Here is a 21,727-nt window from a genome sequence, read left to right on the forward strand (position 1 = left end):
GTCCTTTGTCCTTCAAAACAAAGGCAGGTGTGCAAGTAATTAAAGATGGACTTGAATGCTTTCAGTCTACTGCTGAGTTGCTAAGGCACTTTTGAATATGGCCTCATCTGGACATTTTGACAATTATATTCCAGCACCCAAATCATATATCAAGATCAGGAGCCAACCACATGTTCTAAATGTCCAAGGGTGGGATGATGTTGCAACCTTCTGAGGTAATATCTGTTGCATAGATGTGTTTCAATAATACCCGTTGCCTTTTCCCCCAAGGCAGAGTAAATGAAAAGAGCCATTCATCTTGTTAGTCATGAAGGAAACCAACAGTGTCTTGGCCGTCAGGGAAACACAGAGGGAAGCGTAAACAAAGAGCAAGTACCCGGGGAGCAGGTTACAGAATCAGAAAGCTTTATTTACACAGTCAAAGTAACAAGTAAATTCCTGAGACTGAGCTGCTCTATAGTGCAATAAAGTCATTTTGAGAGAGTACAAATCAGCAGTCTTCTTAATTTTCAGGTCAAGGAACAGTCCTCAGTAATAGCTGAGTTTGAACAAATGTAACACCAACTACAGAGCTGACTTCGTATACATGTCAATATATTTGCGCCTGTGCAATTACCATGAAGAGAAAGAGAGACGTACACACACACAAACACTACCAGAGTTCATGGTTTCCCAAAGGCTTTTTGGCCATCATCATGTTTTGATTCTTTAACATTAAAAAACATAAATGCTGCAAAACACTGCTACAAACCCTACAAATGTCCCCTTGTCCTGTTCAATAAAGATTGACAGCGTACTTGAACCACAACGTTATCGGCCAGAAGCTAGGCTAGGCTGTAAAAATTACAATCAACTCCAGGAACATGTTTTTTTTTTCTTCCTCCGCTGTGTGAAGATGTATCTTAATATTTCATAAAACCAAAGCGCAATGACTGCAGATGCATCGTAAACTCCCTGTAAGCATATTCACCAGTGCTAATAGTTTTTTTTTCTTCTTAAAAAACATGTTGCATTTAGAACATTAAAAAAAGGGGGGGGTGAATGCTGACATTTATTGCTGTTGTCAAAGAGTCATCCACAGTCCAGACTGATCCATGCTCTAAATGAGCCCACTGCCTGTCTCCCTGCTGCTTTGACTTTACTGTGTTGCAAAGGGAAAAAAATTGTCCACAGAGAATTTAAGTGAAAGGTTGCTGTATCCACATGGCAAAAGGCTGCAGTCTGACTGAGTCCAAAAGTTTACCTGTATGGTATAGGCTAAATCCAGCAGGAGCCCAAAAATCCCTACTAGAGGGCTCCAGTGACTTCAGCTGATGTGGGCAACCAGTGATCCAGTTGAGTTTCTGTCGTTTCATAGAGAACACACACACCTTCTACATTACAATCAGCACAATGTCTCCTGAATATGAGGCACATACTATATTTCAGGTTGCATGTGTATGTTTGTATATGTACATACATACACACACCAAACTACATACATATAGATATGTGTGTGTATGTATATATACATATATATATATACACACACATATATATTCATAAATCCACAAAGTTTTATTTCCTTAAAAAAATAAAAAGGCTTTTAAAACCCAGTTTTGGTACACAAATCATACAAAACCGAAGTCCACACAAATAAAATAAAATCCAACAAAATGTTGCCTTGGCTGTATATTGTGATGTGCCCAAACATAAGGCCATGTTCACTGAAACATCTTTACTAAGGCAAAGAGGGTTTGCTGTCATGTAAACGCTACGCTACAGCTAGGAGAGTTGGGTAGTGGTCCTTTGGGGCACTTTCCTACTCCGTCTTTAGCTTGTTGTAGGTAGCAGCCCCTTCATTTGTTTCTTTTCCTGTTGTTTTATTTTAAAGCCCTTTTTAGTTTAAAGTTCACAATATGAAAATGTATTTTTTATGCCACAAAAGGGAAACTGAACTTCCCTAAATCAAGCTGCACTTAAGCCGGTCCAAAGAATTGATATGCTTTCTTGATGAAGCACAATGCTATGGGACGAGATGTACTCTATACTGGCAAGCCCACACTTAGATGCTATGATTAGGAATAGTTACTTTGTCTGTAAGAGGGTTATGTTAGAGAAAAAGGACACATGCATCACCTTTCTGCGCACACCAGAAGATTGTTTTCTTCTTTGATCAGAGATGAGATTTAGGGACAAGGCCTTCTTAGTTCAAGCTGGGGGGAAAGGCTGGTCACTTCTGGAACAATCACCATGAGGAAAAGAAACAGATTGTTTGCTTCTGTTTCAGTTGGGTCAATGATGGTTTAGAGCTACAATGAGGTGAAAAGAAAGTAGCTGGAAGAAAATAGTCAGCAGTCTCCCCCTTAGTTCAGGAAGACTTTAAACAAAGATAAGAAATGTGGTTCTACCACTCTACATGAGATGGTTAACAGTACTCTGGTCAAAGAAGCTGCCAGAGAGAACCTTACTCCAGTGCCAGACTGGCCATAGCTTCTCCTGGGCCTGACAAAAAGGTCTCCTATCCTAATAGGTTGAGCTACCATTATTTGAAGTAGGTAACTTCTGTTGAACCACCAACCAGTACTTAGTTTAAATAGTAAGACTATGTGCATTCCACTGTGCATTCTTGCACCGCCCAGCCTGACATGTCTAAATCATAACTATATCACCTAAAGAAGATTCTGTGTTCAGACTAATAATTTGGGGGCCATGCACACAGTCCATTTAGATATGGGCTGACCTGATTTTCCACCATAATTTTTCCTCTGGCTTTTAAGTTCAGCTCTCCAGCATGAATGAGGCTTCACCTTTCTGCTCCGCGAGAATGCACCAATGATTTCACCTTGGTATTGAAATGCTTAGATGACCACATCATCATGAGCAAAACTATTGTAACACAGATGGTGTGAAAGCGAAACACTCGAGACGTGTGATTCAGTCTGTCCGGACCAGCCGCAGACCGCTTCTAAAGGCAACGAGGCACTTGGATGTCATACGCATCTCCCTTTTCTCACAATCCTAAGCCAATTCTATGATATCCTTTCAGCTGCTCTGTCACTCACCACAATGCAACACCTATCCCTTCTCTTCCAAAGTGGAATCTGATCCCTGGGGATGGCCAATCCCCTGGGTCTAAGCTCACAGACCTGCCGTAACACTTTCACAGCAAAGACTAATTCAGAAGGCAGAACATTCCCTTTCAGTGTGCTGAACATGCCAAAGATATTCCCTTCCATGGAAGGCTAAGGAGCCAGATCAGGCCCTGGTAACCTTAACAAGCTGTATTAGGAAAACATCTGCTCTGCCTGTCCTCCACAGCAGCAGTTATCATAACTTGGCTTGTTCTCATCAAATTGGGTGAGCATGTGGTCCTCTTGGAAAGTATCAAATCTATCGATTGGTTTCTGGCACCAAAATGTATAACCCAGGGAATTCAGTACTAAACAGTCCGTTCCCTCTCTACTTGTTGCTGATATTATTTTTTGGCTTTACACGGTATGCGACTGTTGAATAGGAAGGAAATAACAGAAGTCGACAAAAAAAATCTGTGCAGTTTGTCTGGACACTTGTCAAGCTACAGCTTGGATGGAATTCACTGTGGTATTAGATGATAAAAACATCTACACCATTGCAGTAAAAAAGTGCAGTAAAGAAATAAAAGTAGGGTGCCACTTACACTATATTTCTACCATCTTGTTTTCGTTTTCCTTTGCAGGCAAACAAAACATTTGTTTCTGTGTAATAAGTGAACAGCTTATTTGACTGAGTTATATGTGCTAAATTTATACAATTATTGTTCACCACCATCAATGAGCCCCTGGAGCGGTTACCCAATCATCAATATTTCAAACTGCATTCGGTATCAGACTTTGCATCTGAGATGGCTTCCCAAGTCAAGGTTTAGGATCCCATTCCTCCAAATGATGCATGCAGCACTTGTTTTCAGATTTCATCAGTGGCCTTCTCTTTACTTGTGTGGAATATGTCACCCTTTGCATGCAAATCTGTTTATGAGAATTGTCTGAGACCAGGATTTCTTTAACAACATGCACTGGTGCCAGGACAATGATCAGCAGCTGGACTATCTAGCATGCATATAAAAGGAGCTCTCTGACAAAAGGGCCATGTGCATTCTGAGACTACTAATGGGCAGAGATTTCAGCCTCCTGAGAACCCTGGTAACATATTAGGACCTGGAAGATGAGGGTACATGGACTGCACACAATGCTCATCATTTAGGGGGCAGAACTTCAGTAATGCCCCCCTCATGATTATCAAAAACAGAATTATCCAAGAAAGAAAATGTATACGAATCTTGCCAAGTTTATACTAGATGCAACATCTGGGTTATTTTAGTGCAAAATCTGAGGGCTTTGTACTTACAAAGTATTTAAAGCCTCGCCGCTTGGAAATTTGGAGAGAAATACTCCAACAGGAACTTCAATTACAGAAACCTGTCGTGTTCTCAGGAACTCATTTCACCATAGTTTCCATAGGGTGGGATGCGGCTGAGAGAGAGAGGCTCATTTATATTGTAATTTGCAAGGTATCCAGGCCCCATAATTGGCATCTCTGGTAACAGCACTGTTGCATCTACACTGCCATTTTGTTTCCCTGCTGCTGAAAAGACCCCCAAAAGCGATGCAATGATGCTCCTGCCCAATATAACCAATTGTGTCTTTCCAGGCCTAGAAGGTGAGAAGGCTATTAACATTATGTCATGCATGCAAAATGAGGAGTCACCCTTAATCCTTTCTGGGGATGAATGTGGCTTGCTAGATGTCTGCTGCCAGATGGGAGTGACAGGCTGTACAGACTGCAGTTAGGGGACCATATGCTGTCTTCTCCAGAGAGAAACAATGTATTTATGATCCTTTTCAGATTTCAAGCACTAATCTTAAGAACCAGCATCACTGACTAACCCTTTGTTATTCCAATATGTTCTGCCTCACACCACGTAACCCAAATATGCTTAGCCTTATGGATATAGCACTGCCATTTATTTTTAATTTTGGATGCACTGATGTATTGAACTCCCACCCTCCCCTCAATGGCCTTGATCCTGCTCCAGTTGCATACAATTATTTACACAACAAAGAGAGCTCCAGTGGGGGGAGGTGGGGTACATTTCCATCTGCATTGGCACATTCAGTCAATTCAGTGGGTACTGGAACAGCAATGATGCAAATGCACTTAGCTCTGTGTGTGTGTGTCTGTGTGTGTGCTGTGTCCCCACATGAGCTATAGGTGTGCAAGCTCCTTATGCTTACAGCTCTTAAACTCAATCAGAGTAAAGGCATCATGCTTCCTTTTTGTGTCACTATGGATGGCTGCAAAACTAGCAGGCTGTTATGACTCTGAGAATTTTGACTTGACAATGCAGAACTGTAATGACTGGTTTGTGAGACCTGGAAGCAATCTGGAAAATAATCCAACATAAAGCTGATTATGATAAAATTGATCTTCTGCACCTTTTTTCCCTTTGCTAAGGATTACCTGAGGTGCAGTTTGGAATTAAAACCAACCCCACCCACCCCAAAGAAAACCAAAGTGGATCAGGACTCCAATGAAGATGGCCCAGCTGCCTCTCCTAGAAGACTTGTTACTTAATCTGTGAATGAGAATCGGCAATTAATGATCTGGCCATTCATTTTTCAAGACCTGTTCCAAACACAAATTCTGTTGCTCTTATCCCAACGTCCCCCAAATTCAAGTTTTGATACATCTGCAAAGCTTCTTCTTTTCTAATGTGCTGATGTAAGTTGGATGCATTCTCTAAAGCTTGTTTGCAAAACATCCTGGGCTACAGTAGTTCTAAAAAGTTTCAAGGTTTAATGAAATACCTGATGAACATTTGGCAAAGCTTCTTGTCCTCTCCTACCTGCCAAGGAGAAGGAGAATGTGGATTTTCCTCCCTGCCTACATTAATATCTGAGAAATTTTCCCACTCCTAAAAGCTTTGATGCAGACAGACCATCCATTTTGCGTCCTCAGTTGTTTTCTATTTGCTCAATGTCTAATTCACCATCCAAATGAAAGACATTATCCCCTCCTGTCCCACTGTTCCTCCATGAGGAATTTTCCTCTTCTTTCCTACTGCTCTCATCTTCTGTGGCACAATATTCAGACTCCTCATAGGAGAAATCCTCTTCTTTGCTAGCTTTACATTCTTCTGCATTTGAGTGAGGCTCTGGCACAGGGGTGCAGGCTGGTGTCCTGCCTGGCATTACATCCAAGGTGCAAAGAGATGTTGTCTTCCATGATTTGGTGCTGCTGATGCCAGGAGAGAACTGATTTTGCTGGGAGCAGTCATCCACTGTGGTGCTAAGGCAGCTAAGGCTGTTAAAAGTTTGACAATTCTGTAAAAGAAGAAACCCATTGCAATTAGGATGCAAATATTGTCGTTCATGTCAAATAACTATCACAGTTCTATGGAAATGATCCCTGTACTTAAGGGAAGGGGCGATTTTTGCCAGTTTCCTCCCTGCTGCAGCCTCTTTCCTGCTCCTCCTGTAGTTCCCGTCCCCCTGGAGTAGCATTTTGAGAGGGGGCATTTCAGACTGAAGCAGGATTCCATGTCTGGAGTTTAGAAAGGTTCCAATAACTTATTTCTTTAACATATTCTTTAACATTTTCCAGCATTTCAATGAAGTTGTGTTCCATTGTGTTGGCTTCAACTGAAATATGACAATGTGGAAGAATAAACAAAGCCAATCTTTAGCAGGGGTGGCCAAACTATGGCTTTCCAGAAGTTCCTGGCAAGGGCTTATGGTAATTGTAGCCCATGGACATCAGGAGAGACACAGTTTGGCCATTACAAATTCTTAACAACTGCAAGAACTTAAAAGCCACAGCTGCTCTTTTCCCCATTGGGTACTGCATTTCTTGTAAACACTGGTGGCTCCATGAGAAGTGCTGCTTGAGGTTGCTGCTCTCCTGCTATCCCTCCTTGCTACCTTTGCCCTTCTCATACAGGAACCAGAGAAGATAATGCTCCTTGCTTATTCTTTCCCTGAAGGTCAGCAAATTGTGCATCACCAACAGGAGACTACTAACCCTTGCATCTGGAAATGTTTGGGGAGCTCTAATGAGCAAGGACACCTTGATACATTGTGTATAAAAATGCCAGAGGAAAGTGGAGGAAAGGAATGTTAGGTGCTCTGGCTCCTCCTGGGTGGGAAGATATGGTGGTTATGCTGAGGTCGTGACACAAAGATTGCCACTGACCTACCATTTAAGACTACCACAACATCTCGTCTCATCTCCAGAGGGCCATGCTCTAATATCCTTCAGATGAGCCTGTACATGTTTCCTTCTGGATGTATTCCCAAATTCCATCCCATGGTCAATGTATATAGAACTTAAGTATTAATTCCAACACTTAACCCAAGGGTTAATTAATTCCAACACCTAGCTGCTGTAACATTTGATACTATGAAGTTGTGGCAGCAGTAACTACAGAACTCGAATTTCTAGGCCTTCCTTTCCACCCCTTAGTTAATACATAAGCCATTAGAGGACCATTCAAAAAGTTACACTACATTAAACCAGCATCCTACCAGCTAACAGCAAGTCTAAGCTTACCATTTAGAGTTGTATCAATTAGATAAGCTAAGACATTTCTTTACATTATTACATGGAAACAAACATTTGCCCAGGAATAATGCATTTGCTTGGGGGCACTGAATAATGAAGCAATCATACAGCACAATTGCCATTCTGTGTATCCTCCACCTTAATAGCCAAGGTTCTCAAAGCCTTTTCAGAAACTGTAATTAATGTCCTTCAAAGTAATGTAGATAAGGACAGAATATTTTATGAACAGAAGGTGCTAAATGAGACCCAAGTAAACTTCAGCAAATAGTGAAAAGATGTATTATAGAAGATATTTTTACCAATCTAATCAGCCTTGAAATTTACAATGCAAATCAGAACAAAAAACTTTGAAAAACAGATTATCAAGGTTTGTGTAACTTATTTTGAAATACTTTTGACTGTAAACTAATGTTTTCTATGAAGTAGGAAACTTGATGCAGAAACACAATTCAATTATTAAATGAAATAGTTAATACTTAAGCATAAATCAATCTTCCCACCAATATTCTGAACATTAAAAGGGGGAAGGATACATTTAAGAATTGTTTCCTATAGAACATATTAATAAGGTTTATATTTTTCAATAACTTTAAACCTTTAGTAATTAAAATCTAATCCTTTATGTGTCTATGGCTATCCAGTTTCCCCGTAGTATTCAAATAATATTGCAGCAAACTGAAACATTAACAATGCCATTCTTTCCATTCTATTTTCATTTGCTAAAAAATGACTTTCTAGTTAAAATGCAGTGGTCCAGCCATTTTAAGACAAGATGGAATGATTTTACAGAATTAGGGTGTTCCCTAGTATATGCCCATAAAATATTGTTTGGAAGCAGATATGGAACTGAGACCCACAGAGTGCATTTTTCTGTTTAAGATCTTTGAGGTCAGAAGCCAAGATCAGAGCCAGAAAAATATCCTGTCGCTTTTGTACTGGCTTAATGTAATTTTATTTATTATTTTATGCTATTTACTTCCACTCTACATATTCTCGCATATTACATTATGCCTTCATATATACAGAAAAATGTACAAGGCATTTTTCTGCATGCCTGTTAATAACTCGAGAAATTCACCAGAAAGGAGGCAGTGCTCTGTTGATCAGACAAGACCAAAAGACAAGTTATCTGGTATTTGTGCCTCATCTGGTCAATCCAGATGTTTCTTCTGGCCTGCTAATCAAACCTATTCCCTGCCGTGCTTAATCAAAAGCTCTAAGGCAGGCTTTCTCGTGAAACAGTTTCTTGATAGCCCTGGAAGGGTTTCCTGAATGTATGGAAGTTAATTATTTTTAATGTATTAAAAAAAATTGTTAAACATTTATCAGGTGATATAGCCATATATGGACATGTCAACCCACCTACCAAAATGGCCTGAAGGGGGTGAGCAGGGGAAGGGCCCTGGGTGGGCATGTACACAGCTATGCTTACCAACCATATTCTGCACGATCGTGCTACTTCTGGAATCTCTCAAAGTCTGAAGAATGTTTCTCAATGGTAAAAAAGTTAAGAAAAGCTCCTCTAAGGACTTAGCACACACAAACATTGAGGTTTCTGGTTTAAGTTTTAGAGTTCTGGACAAGAGTTTCTTGCTTCAGAGAACCAGGCCGTGGACTCAGTATATACACCTTAATGAAAATATCTATCCACATTTTTCTTCAACTAGCCCTGACACATGTAGAGATGAGTCATGCCACTATTGTGCCAAAAGACAATGAAACTACTGGCACTATGTGGAGAAGCACACTTGTATAGATAGGTTCTGTTGAAAGTATCTACAACATGGTATGATGCAGTGAAGACCCACATTACTACCCTGATGAGGGCTGAACAGTGGGATATAAATTTTGTAAATAAATAAATATTGTTTCTCTCTGCCGACAATCTAGGTAGCTATATACGAGATGTATTTAGACGTCAGCCACATGAAGAACATCTGAGACACCCTCTTCCCCTTCTACAAAAATGTCATTCCCAGGACCATGTCTGATTACCCTTCCCCTCTGTTCAGGCAGCTCCAGTTTCCATGGATCTGGGCCACTGTCATTCTGAATGAAGAAAGGAAGCTTGTCTGAATATTTGAAGTGACAGTACATTTGCAGGCTTCCTTTCCCAACTGTCAGATTCTGTGCCAGGATTCTTCAAGATCTCCCAAACCTTCCCTACACAGCTCTACAGCATTGGGGGAAAATGGCCCATTGACAATCCATGTGTTAGGAAGGCATTGTGATGTTGCAGCACATGTCAGCTCTACGAGGAAGAGAAGCCTTCGTTAATCCCAATGTGTGAGTTTGGCAGAATTCTAGTTACTCGGTAACCCATAAGGAGCATTCTGTTTGCAAACAGCATTACATATGAAGTGGCCAAGTTTTCTGAATTCCACCTTTCACTCCTCCATGCTTGGAGGCAACTGTGTCAATACTGCTGTTCTCTGTGCTCTGGGATTAAAGGTGTATAGCACCTTGTGTTCAAAAGGATCCTTCAGCCTTTCACAATCTCGGAACAAATGCCCTGTTTGTCTAGCCCTACATTGTAGAACCACTCCAAAGGCAACCTCCTTTTCTCTCCTCTTAACGTGAATAGAATTCTTCTTATTACGAAAGTACACACACCTTTCCAAAACATACATCTTGCCTGAAGCTGAGCCAAAACTAATATCTGAATCAGATTACAATATTCTTGCCATAGACATTATGGTAGCTATGGCACTGGGAGCGGAGACTAAATAGGCCTTCAGTCTGTTCCTTAAAGCGACATTTTGTGGGGTTGCCTTGGTCGCTGTTGATGGCACCAGCTTGAACCAGTGTGCCAGTGCGCTGAAGCCCCTGGGGAAGGCTCAAAAGCTTAGAATGGAAACTCCCCCCCCCCCGCCCTCCCACAGGCCTCTGCAGAAACCAAAGTGGCAGGAAACTGACTTTTGTACAGGCGTGGCCCTGGGATGTGAAACTCAGAACTAAACCACGGACAAGAGAGAGAACTGCTTGTGGTTTTACTTTTATGGTCCACAGTGAATAGAAGTGGGACAAACCAAGTGAGAACTCTGAAACCAGGCACAATACTAGTGACAAACAGGCAAGCCACCTTCTGCCTCGAAAAACGCTGAAGGAAGCTGCTGCAATAACTGTCTTACTCACTCCCTTTAAAGACCATATTGCTGGCTGAGCCAGGGTTATCATATTTTGAAAAGCAAAAGCAGGACATATTTCCTGACTGTATGCTCCAAACAAATGATTACTATGACAAATTTCATTTTAAATACCCCTGCCATTGAGACGCGATCAGAACTACAAACTAGGAACACTCCGAACCTTCCAACCTCAAAAGAGGATGTTTTCACCTGTTTTTTCTTTTTAAAAAGCCTCAAAGTAGCTAACACCAAAGAAGAGGACATGTCCTCTAAAAGAGGACATCTGGTAACCCTAGCTAAGCACATCTGCTGTAATGCTTTGAAGCTTAGTGGGTGGGTTCCTTTCTTGGGGCATTTTCCTCATCCTCCCCCTTTCTCTCTCAATTTAGGAAAACTCAAATGGCAACGTATTATCTTGCACATTCTTTGCAATACACAAATGAAAGGGGATGATGTAGAGTTTGTAGGTTTTGCCTTACAGTTTTCCTAGCAGGTGCACTGACTTGCATGTAGGTGGACATTTGGGCTGTGATCCAAGGTACTATTTTAGGCAAGTTAAAGGGCTTGCTCAAGCAATCTTTGCAGATGACACAAAATTATTCGGGATGGTGAAAACTAAGGCTGACTGTGAAGAGCTCTAAGAGGACCTCAACAAATTGGGTGCATGGGCGACAATGCGGCAAATCAAGTTCATTGTTGGTAAGTGTAAAATTATGCACATTAGGACAAAAAAGTCCCATCTTCAAGTATAGGCTAATGGGGTCTGAACTTGCTGAGAGTAAAAGATCTTGGGGTTGTAGCAGATAACTCAATAAAAGTGTCAACCCAATGTGTTGTAGTTGTGAAAAAAATAAACTCACTATTAAGAAATTGTCTGAGAATTAGTGTATTGTAATGTCCCTGTATAGATCTACAATACAACCTCATTTGGAATACTATGGACAGTTCTCATTACCCTATCTCCAAAAGAAAATTGCAGTGCTGGAGAAAGTGCAGAGGAGGGCAGCGATGATTGGAGCACCTCCCTTATGAGAAAAATCTGAAAAATCTGGGACTTGACTGCTTAAAATGGCTTTGTTTTATATGTTCTGGTGGGTTCTGAAATGTGAATTCCACCCCCCCCCCAGCACCAGTACTGTGGGAAGCAATGCAAAAATTTCTATTTACACTTAATATGATACTGTTGCTGTGATGGACAGCACTATAAAAACTAGATTCCAAGTGCTGAAGGGACAGAGTAACAATAAGTGAAAGGTTAAAATGCTCCACTAAGACCAATTATGCATGGACTGGAATGCCCGTGATGGCGGCGACAGGGCTTTGGGGAAAATTCCCGATTATGCATGATGTCACCACCATCTGAGGCCTAGCCCAACCCAACCCCTCAAAAGACCCGCGTTAAGGGAACACGGATTCTTCTGTGGGCCTGGAACTGCCGCGGACATCCCCCCACTCCCACCATGGTGGAAGACCAGCATACTGCTCCCCACCATTGTGCATTGGAAGCCCCATACTCCAGATACCCCCGCTGCCGCAGCGCTCCAGGCGCTTGCGGCCCTGCGCGTGTAGGGTCGTTGCGTCAGTGCAATCAACATGTGCCGGGGAAGCCCCTCCCCTGTGCATACACAGGGAACGGCAGGGCTTTTTGCCCCACCACAACAGAATGGCGGCAGCCCGGCGTAGCTGCTGCTGTGCATAATGGGTCTATGAGAGATATTAAGCAACAGGTAGCTCCAGGTTAACCAGCAACTGCTGAGAAGAAATTGATATGGTAGTTGTGTGCTGGAGGGAGATTATTCTGATTCAGATAAGAGATAGCCTTTTGACAAGACCTGTCTGTGTTTAGCAGAACATCTGCTCTGTGGAGAAGAATTTCAGTCAAATAAAAGAGTCTTTACTGAAAGCTGAAATCGTATCTCTTCAAAGTCAGAAGGACTGGATAGAAATTTGGCACAGGAAATTTGGGAGGTGAGGTGATACTCCCAGTTTAGGCCAAAGAGACAGGAGAATTCTTCTAAAGACAGAGGGAAGATTCTGGCCCAGTTAAAAGGGGGTTAATCAGGTGTGAGGATTTCCTTAGACTTGTGTTAGAGAAACAGTGCTTCATACTCCTCAGAAGTCAGAAAGAAACTGGTACTTCTACAAAAGGAAACTGGGGGTACTAGCAGAAGAGTACCTGCCATGGTGGAGGCGAGGTGCTCCTCTCGGCCGCTCCTCCGCCTCACTCGCCCGCCCTCCACGCTCGCCTCCGCCGGCTCTGCGGCGCCGGGCTCTTTGTTCACCGCGTGCACGCCAGCCGTCCGCCCCCTGCCCTCCCGAGCAGCTGCCGAGGCAGAGGAGGCGGCAGAGGCGGCGGGGTCGGGGCTCGCCAAGACCACGGCGGCACAAGGCAGCAACGCCCCCCGCTGCCGCCGCAGCAGCAGCAGCCCCGCAGCCTCCCGGCCCGAGCGAGCCCTCAGCGGCGCATCCAGGCGGAGCCCAGCCCAGGGCGGCCCTGATTCCCTCTCCCCCCACTCCCGAAGTAAGAAGCTTCCCAGGCCGCAGGCTTGCGGCCTGGGAAGTTTTTTACTGCGGGGGGGGGGCGGGGAGAGGGAACCGCGGCCCGGCGCCATGGCCTTCGTGGCCCGGCACCGGGCCGCAGGCCGCAGGTTGGGGACCACTGCTGTAAAACATCTGATTTATTTGATTCCTCATTCTAACTACCCATTATTTCTATGTAAAAATCTTTTGTTTGTTCATTAACATCATCTCACTGCCATTCTGACAAAAGATTATAAGAAAAGCAGGCTCAAGCATTTTCCCCAAAAGTTCCAAGGTTGGGTACAGCCAAAGGATCTGTCAGTGACAGGGTGAAACAGTCAGATTCACTTTATAGCAAAGAAACTAGGGTAGTTCAGTCTGTGAAGGAACTATATTTATTCTTGGAGAGAAAATCTACCTCAAAGTGAGGAAGTGTGTGGACGTCCATCATAGTTATGCTTTTAGGGAAACATCTACAGTCAGCTAACTACATCATGTTGAAGTTCTGCAACGGTGCCTCAAAAAGAAGAAACAGAAACAGCTAGTGATGCAGTTAGCTAATTATACTCTCTAGACTTAATGATCTTATAGCCCCTTTTTCATCAGAAGTTCTTACTAATCTGAAAGCTGAGGACTAACTTTATACTTCTATGGTTTGGTGTAAATTTGCCAGCTGCCAAGTTTCTGTCTGGCATAGATAGGAGCTCTAAACCAGAAAAGAATTATCTCTTATACACCCATCTTCTACTGTCGATGAAGAACAAAGCAGTGAGATTCAAATGGATAGCCGGGTTGGTCTGAAGTAGCACAATAAAATCAGAGTCCAGTACACCTTTAAGACCAACAAAGATTTATTTAAGGCATGAGCTTTCGAGTGCAAGCACTCTTCCTCAGACTAGGAGACATCCAAGAAAAGAAAACATTCCTAAAGTGGCTTCCTTGCATCATTCTAATTCATTTCCTCTCTCTTCCCCAGAAGCATTCTGGGAGATGTAGTTTACAGACTGGCTAACTTTTAACCTCCTGGTTTTCTGGGAGTGCATTCTCAGACAGCCCCTCTTCTTTCCTCTATGTGCATTCTGGGAACTGCAATTGCTGAAGGAAGTGGAGGAATAAGATGGAGCTGGGAAAGGAAGATTGGACATCTCTATCTACAGGCTAGAGCAGGGGTAGTCAAACTGCGGCCCTCCAGATGTCCATGGATTACAATTCCCAGGAATTCCTGGGAATTGTGGTCCATGGACATCTGGAGGGCCGCAGTTTGACTACCCCTGGGCTAGAGCCTCTTGTGGCGCAGAGTGGAAAGGCAGCAGACATGCAGTCTGAAAGCTCTGCCCATGAGGCTGGGAATTCAATCCCAGCAGCCGGCTCAATGTTGACTCAGCCTTCCATCCTTCCGAGGTTGGTAAAAGGAGTATCCAGCTTGCTGGGGGGTAAACAGTAATGACTGGGGAAGGCACTGGCAAACCACCCCGTATTGAGTGCCATGAAAACGCTAGAGGGCGTCACCCCAAGGGTCAGACATGACCCAGTGCTTGCACAGGGGATACCTTTACCTTTACCTATCTACAGGCTACATTTTGGGAGGGAGTGCTTATAAGCTTTGGTGGCTGGGGCCCTAAACTTTCATCCCAAAGTCTGGTCTTAAGGGCTACTCTAAATCCAGTTTGAACCCCTGCGCTTTAAAGAACAAGGCATTATCTAGATTTTTTTCACCAGTGCCTATAAATGGAAAACAGTGGTCTCTGTTCATTGGATGAGCCTGTGATTTGCACATGTAACATTCAGACTACAGTCCTAAAAAAAAAAAACAATCCTGGAAAAAACCCCTCTCAGGTTAAAGGAAGAGGGGACCCAACCCAACAGCCTTGTCAAATGAGGATAAGATGGTCTACTGATGGTCAGATGGCTTGACTTCATTTAATTCTGCATCTCACAAAGAAAAACTATAGGCTGCCACCATGCTGTCACTATATATTTTCATGAGAAGGAAGAGCATAGTATGAGGGTGTCATTATTTTTTTGGCATAACATATAGTTTACCTCTCATATTTAGAACCATGAGAAGGAGGGGAGGGATGAGGTGTTAAAACATCATCCATCATAATCTCTGTTCATAGTTCTGAATTTCATGAGATTGTTTGCATTGCAGGACATTCCTGGCATTCCCCAGCTGCTTTCTTTCTCAGCTGACCACTTGCCAATAGGCACTGACACACTGGCCCTGAGAAAAGGGCTTGGTTTTATCATCACAAACAGGCCTCATATTCTGCAAACATGCCTGGGCATGCCTGTTCTAGCCTTATCTTAGCACCTCCCTGATGTCCTTAGTCTGCACAAGGCTGGGAATGTTATTTTAACAGAACATTTTCTGTTTATATACAGGAGCTTTGTTACAGTATCTACTCCCCCCCATCTTCTACAATCACTACAATGAATGGTACTTAATCACTGGGAAGGCTGTCACTTGGAGAGAATTTTATTTGGGCCTCCAGCCATATTCTCAGTTGTCTGGCCACATGAGACCTAGTAATATCAAAGCAGATCACAACTGAAATGGATGTCTCATTTCAGCGTGTTTCAACATAACAACACCTTCCAAGGTGTCCATCCTTCTTTGATAACAGGCAGTCTCAGTGCAACAAGAGAATGTCATGTTGCCTGTAGTTGTGTTTTGCTCAACCTTAACTGACTTATCCTAAACCCAATTTTATTTTGTTTTTTTATGTGAACCTACATGAAGCTGCCTTAGTCACACTGCCAGTCTATCAAGGTCAGTATTGTTTACTCTGACTGGCATGGGCTCTCCAGGCAAAGCAGATGCTTCCCCACTAAGCCCAAAGCCCTCCTTCTACTGGACTGTCCGATGACCCATGCCCTAATCTGTCAATTACTTCCGCTGCATCTTGTCACATGTTAGTGATCTTTTCAGCAAAGACGAGCTGTCAAACATGGAATTTTAAATCTTAAAAGAGGAATAGAAGAAGAAGAAGAAGAGTTGGTTCTTATATGCTGCTTTCCCCTACCCAAAGGAGGCTCAAAGCGGATTACAGTCGCCTTCCCATTCCTCTCCCCACAACAGACACCCTGTGGGGTGACTGAGGCTGAGAGAGCCCTGATATTACTGCTTGGTCAGAACAGTTTTATCAGTGCCGTGGCGAGCCCAAGGTCACCCAGCTGGCTGCATGTGGGGTAGTGCAGAAGCGAACCCGGCATGCCAGATTAGAAGTCCGCACTCCTAACCACTACACTAAATACAGTAATTTTATTTTTAACATGGAAGCTAGCCAATTTCCAAAGGTTTGGTTTGTTCAAATAATAAGAAAGGCAATTTTAGAATATACCCCTGATCGTAAGAGTTTTAAAACTACTAAAGGAACCTGATTTTAATTGACTAAATGCCTCCCTCTCTCTGCCTCATTGCATTAATGATCTGGCAGTTTTACTCAGGAAAATGGGAGAAAGCGCCTTCAAATAATAAGCCACGTTACCTCCAACTTGCTAACTAAATATAATATTAAAATAAAGTTGTTATTAAAAATTTATCCTGAGGTATAAAACAAATCCAAAGCTATGTGTATTCCTCGTAAAAATGGAGAATTCTGCAAGACAGTAATCCAGACCCTGAGTTCTGTAATCAGCAAAAATTATATATTGATTTGCATAACTTTTTTTTTGCATCAGTTATTCTGCATTTAATAATCACAAAGGTGAGCAAGGAGCTATGCAAGATACTGAAGTCTCACCCCTAACCACAAGAAATTTTGTTTCTGGCTTCTAAGATTTCAGTAGCCCTGCTTGTAAAAGTCTATTTTTATAATGAAAAGGGTTAATAAAAGAGTCACGGGTACAGCCAAAAACAGACATATCTGTGTTTATATGAAAAGCGACATGAGCTAGAGAAAATGGCAAAAGTGTAATGAAGCATTACTTCTGATCCTAATAGCAAACTGATCAAAACTGAAAGCAATCTATGTAAACAAACCGAAGAAATGCAACTGGAAGGAATTGGTTCCCAGAAAACTAAACAGTAGATTGTTTACAACCTTTGCATGGTTTTCTGCAACCCTGTGGAATTGCAACATAATGCAACCCTGACCATATCTCCATTCCAGTCAAGAAAAGAAAGCAGAATTCAATTTGTATACATGTACTGCACAGTGAAACTTCATTCCTTCCAATATATATATATATATAAATTTGAAAACACAGTGAGGCTCACTCCCAACGTTTGCTTGGTGTTAGATCTCACTGGTGATTCTAGTATTTTAAATTATTTACTTGCCTTTCATTTTTGTTGATTTTTATCGAATAATTATTTAATTTATCTCATGTGATACACGTAGCATATATCTTTCAGTGAAATGCCTCTGGAACTTCAGAAGAGAAATGTCCTAGAAATACCTGACACAAACAAATATGCCCCTGAATAAACAGTGCAATGTGTGAGCTGTGATCTCACAGATGACATCCACAGCAATCTCCATGATCTATGGCAGTAAAAAGTACATCCAAGAACGTAGAAGGTCTTACTGAGAACTTCACCATCTGTTCCCATAAAATACTTGCCAGGACAATGAAAGCTATTCTGAGGAGCAAATGATCTCTGTGAGATTTCTATGGAAGCATCATAGGCCACAAGAGCATTGAGAACTCAAGGATTCATTTGCTTTCTTCCATTGGGTAGCTTCTGAGAAATCACAGATATTTTAGTCATGGATCTCCTATCCCTAAACTGGAAATTCTAAAATGAATGAGCAGAAGAAAACATCTCTAAGCATTTTAGACATTAAAACTGATGTCTTCTGGCAACAACAATGACAGCCAAAATAAATATTTGGTTTGTGTGATTAACTGATTAATTCAATAATCACAGATTATTGGTGATTTGTGTTAAATCACAACTCTTTACCTCAAGATCCCTAGCCTCAAGGAGAGTTGAATGGCCTCAACCAGGGCCTTTTTAGCCCTGGCCCCAGTCTGGTGGAATGCTCTTCCAAATGAGATCAGAGTCCTGTGGGAGCTTGAACGGTTCTGCAGGGCTGGTAAAATAAACCCGTTCCACCAGGCCCAAAATACCATCTGGTTGAGGCCATCTAAATTACGCTGGCTTCCCTGCTAGGGCTAGTAAGATCTTCCCACTATTTTTTTCCCTCTTTCAGCAAGTATAAGATCTAGGCAACTAATGACTACAATGTGTTTTTAGATTTTGCATAAATTTAGGATATTATATTTTATGAATATTTATTTTTATATGTATGTTTATTATGATATAATTTGCCCCAAGTCTCAGGAAATGGGGTGGCAAATAAGTGTAATTATAAATAAAATAAAGAGATACATTGTATTGAAATGCATAGACGGGTCACAGTAGGGGTGTGCATTTGGCATAAACCAAACTAGAAAAATATTACTTAAGCTGAATACAGATCAAAGAAACTGACTGGCAATTGGTGGTGGACGGACGGACGGACGGACAGACAGACGCTTCTATACAGGTACACTCAGCTATATCGAAGATCAGCTGAGGCAGCAGGAGCTAAGAGCTCCATATCACCTCGGCTGGGGCTGCCTCCTCTTGCAACTCAGTTTATCGGTCAAGATGGCAGAGCTTAGAGCTCCCAGCCACATCTGTGTATGGTAGAGAGAGCTCTCCTGGCTGCATACAGATCCTGGGGGTGGGCTGTTGTTATTTTTTATTTTAAATCAATATATTTTTCCCTTGGTTCTATTGGACACACACAAAAATTGGGATTAAAAAAAAAACATCTTGGAACCCAATACCATACTGGTATTGGAACCGAGGATTTTTTGACGTATCAACATTTTTTCTGGTCCAATAAACCTGAACTGAAAAATACTGTTTTTTTTCTTTTTGCACCTTCCTAGTTCACAGCCATGCCATCTGTTTATTCCATATCATGTAACTAACAAGTCTATTTTTGTTTCTTTCCACGTTTGTTTTTATTAACTATCCCTCAGGATCTGAGATGTAACAATACAAGTACTTCATAATCAGAAATTCTTTATTGGGATATAAAACAAATAACATGAAATTAGAATAAATAGATGTCAAGGTCAAAGTAGAATAAAATGAAAGAATGAATACAAAGAACCCAAAGGAAAATAATAAATATGCTACAGGTTATTCCTATCACTTATCCTGGAACAACTTCATGGCAACTTGCAAAAATGTAGCCACACTTTCTGATATTTCAGAGCTGTTATTATTCAAAAGAAAGGAAAGCTTTAAAAGATCTGGAAGCCCCATCTTATTTAACAAAATGGGGCTTAAGTATTTTTCATGGACGGCTGTGTAGAGGGGGCAATAAAATGCAAATGCGAGACAGTTTCAGCATTACTTGTTTTACATGGGTAGTATCTGTCTGAATATGCTACTTTTTCAAATTTTCCTAAAAGAAATATTTCATTCATTCACTCAGTAATGAATTTTATGCCATTGATTTCATTTACAGACTAGTAATATAGGCCGCTGTACCTTGGATACAGCGGGTGCTAGCGGAGGTGCAGGTGGCCCCGAGTCGTCAGGGCTGCGGCTAGGCAGCGGGGAGGGAGCACCCGGCTCCATTTCATCAGGGCGGCAGCGAGGGTGTAGGCGGCGGCGAGTTTTGAGGGCAGCGGCGAGAGAGCACCCGCCAGCCGCGCGGCAGTCCGGCTTGTCAGGGCGGCGTCGGCAGCGAGGGAGCAGGCGGCTCCAAGTCTTCAGGGTGGCGGCGGCGGCAAGAGAGCATCCGCCAGCTGCGCGCAGCGCGGCCGGGGGGTGCTCTGTAGCCAGCGCCCTGAAGCGTCAGAGGCGCTTTGCGCCTTCCGACGCATCAGGGCGGCGGTAAGGGAGCAACTGCGAGCCGCGCTGCACGCGGCTCGCAATTGCTCCCTTGGCGGCCTGGCGGCAATCGCAGAGGCCAATTGGCCCTGCGCTTGTCAGTCCGGAGGAAGGGGCCAATCGGGCCCCTTCCTCATCACGGACAAAGCCCGCCCTAACTCCTCCCCCCCGGCGCCCGCGCCACGGGCGTGTTAAGGATTGGTGGTTCTTAGCCACTATGATTTATGATTGTGAGCTCCATTTTTGGAGCTTCATTTTTAATGTAAGTATGTACCATTATTTACAAATAATCTCTACAAAAATATTTCTTGAGGAAAATTAGCACAATTTGGAAATTATTAGATAAATGTTTTCAATCCATTTCAGGATGCATACACTACTTGTAGGGCCTTAATAAGATATTGTATGTTGCAAGAGGTTTTTTGTGTGTAATGTTACCCTGACAAGTGAAGAAAGCCCTTTGGGTTGAAACTCACTTGGTCTGAGCATGTGTAACCATTAATGTTATCCTCAGGAACTGTGCATGCCTATGCTTTTAATGATATCTTTGTGTGGAGTTTTTAATCCTAATTATGTGCATTAGATAATAAATATTTTTATTTTATTTTAATTTTTTTTGTTTGCTCAACCTTCAGGTTTGTAACCTTAATGGCATTCCGTAAAACCACTGAGATGAAATACACTAGCACATTGACTCTCCATGCAAAAGTCAACGTAGAAACCTAATCGTTTTAACTCCCCATAGCCGTGGATTTTTAATTTGCACCCTAACTGTGAGCTTTGGAGCCCAGCTCCAAAAGATGCTGAAAGATGTGGCTGTCTTGTTTCTCCCAGCAGCAATTAGCCAGCTTTGCCAGTATATATACTAGAGCAGTGAGGGAAAGGCCAAGGAATTCCAAGATCAACAGTCACCCTGGAGAAAAGGAGGCACATATTATACTGGTATTTCCCCCCCCCCTGGCTTGAACTTCCAAGTGATAAATGAAGTGTCAGGAAAATATATGACAGAAATGCTCAGGGGAAAAAGAACATACAGAGGGTAGTTATAAAATACATGAAATACAAACAGAATACTATATGTCTGGCAGGAGTCTGAGCTGGGTTATACGTTAAAGAAACAAGATCCTGCAGATATTGCCAACGAGTTCTAACCCATACAGGGTTTTTTCATACATAATAATAGCCTGTTCTTTATTTCTTGTTTCAGTAAGGACTTCAGCTTACACTTCCTTTCATGGGTCAGAACTGTGGTCAATAAACTGGGGTGAGGTGTTTTATGGAGTCATTTCAACCCATTCTTCTACCTTGAACTACAGATGCATATCATCAGCCAATGTGATACAGTGGAAAGACTGCTGGGCAGGAGTCACTGATGATGCTGAACATCTGGGCACTCAAGGAATTTTGAAAATAAGTAGTGGGTACCATCACAAAATGGCTGCTACAATGGATGGACCAATCAAACAATTCCTAGCAAAGTATCCAATGATCAAAGTATACATAAAAGAGATGCCTTCTGGACTTTTCTGAAACATTTTCTTTCCACTGAGATTAAGGAAAGCCAGATTTGGTCTTTGCTTTATGAAACAGGTGTTCTAAGTGCTAGAAAGTTGCTTTACCTGAAACAGAAAAGGCTGAAATTCTCAGAAAACTGAAT

General features: G+C 42.3%; 1 protein-coding gene across 9 annotated transcripts in view; it reads right to left on the minus strand.

The window, feature by feature from the left end:
• FAM53B (family with sequence similarity 53 member B) overlaps positions 1 to 21,727 on the minus strand; it is a 191,267-nt gene that overhangs the window by 66,830 nt on the left and 102,710 nt on the right. For 8 of the 9 annotated variants that reach the window (XM_077350035.1, XM_077350032.1, XM_077350028.1 and 5 more), the window contains one exon: positions 385 to 6,341. The exons of the other annotated variant lie outside the window; for it this stretch is intronic. In XM_077350035.1, coding sequence (XP_077206150.1) covers positions 5,973 to 6,341 — 369 coding nt within the window. In that variant the 3' untranslated portion in view covers positions 385 to 5,972. Of the gene's footprint in view, positions 1 to 384; positions 6,342 to 21,727 lie in introns of those variants that run through there. 9 annotated transcript variants of the gene reach the window in all.

This window comes from Paroedura picta, chromosome 8, assembly GCF_049243985.1.
Source record: "Paroedura picta isolate Pp20150507F chromosome 8, Ppicta_v3.0, whole genome shotgun sequence".
Taxonomy (NCBI): Eukaryota; Metazoa; Chordata; class Lepidosauria; order Squamata; family Gekkonidae; genus Paroedura; species Paroedura picta.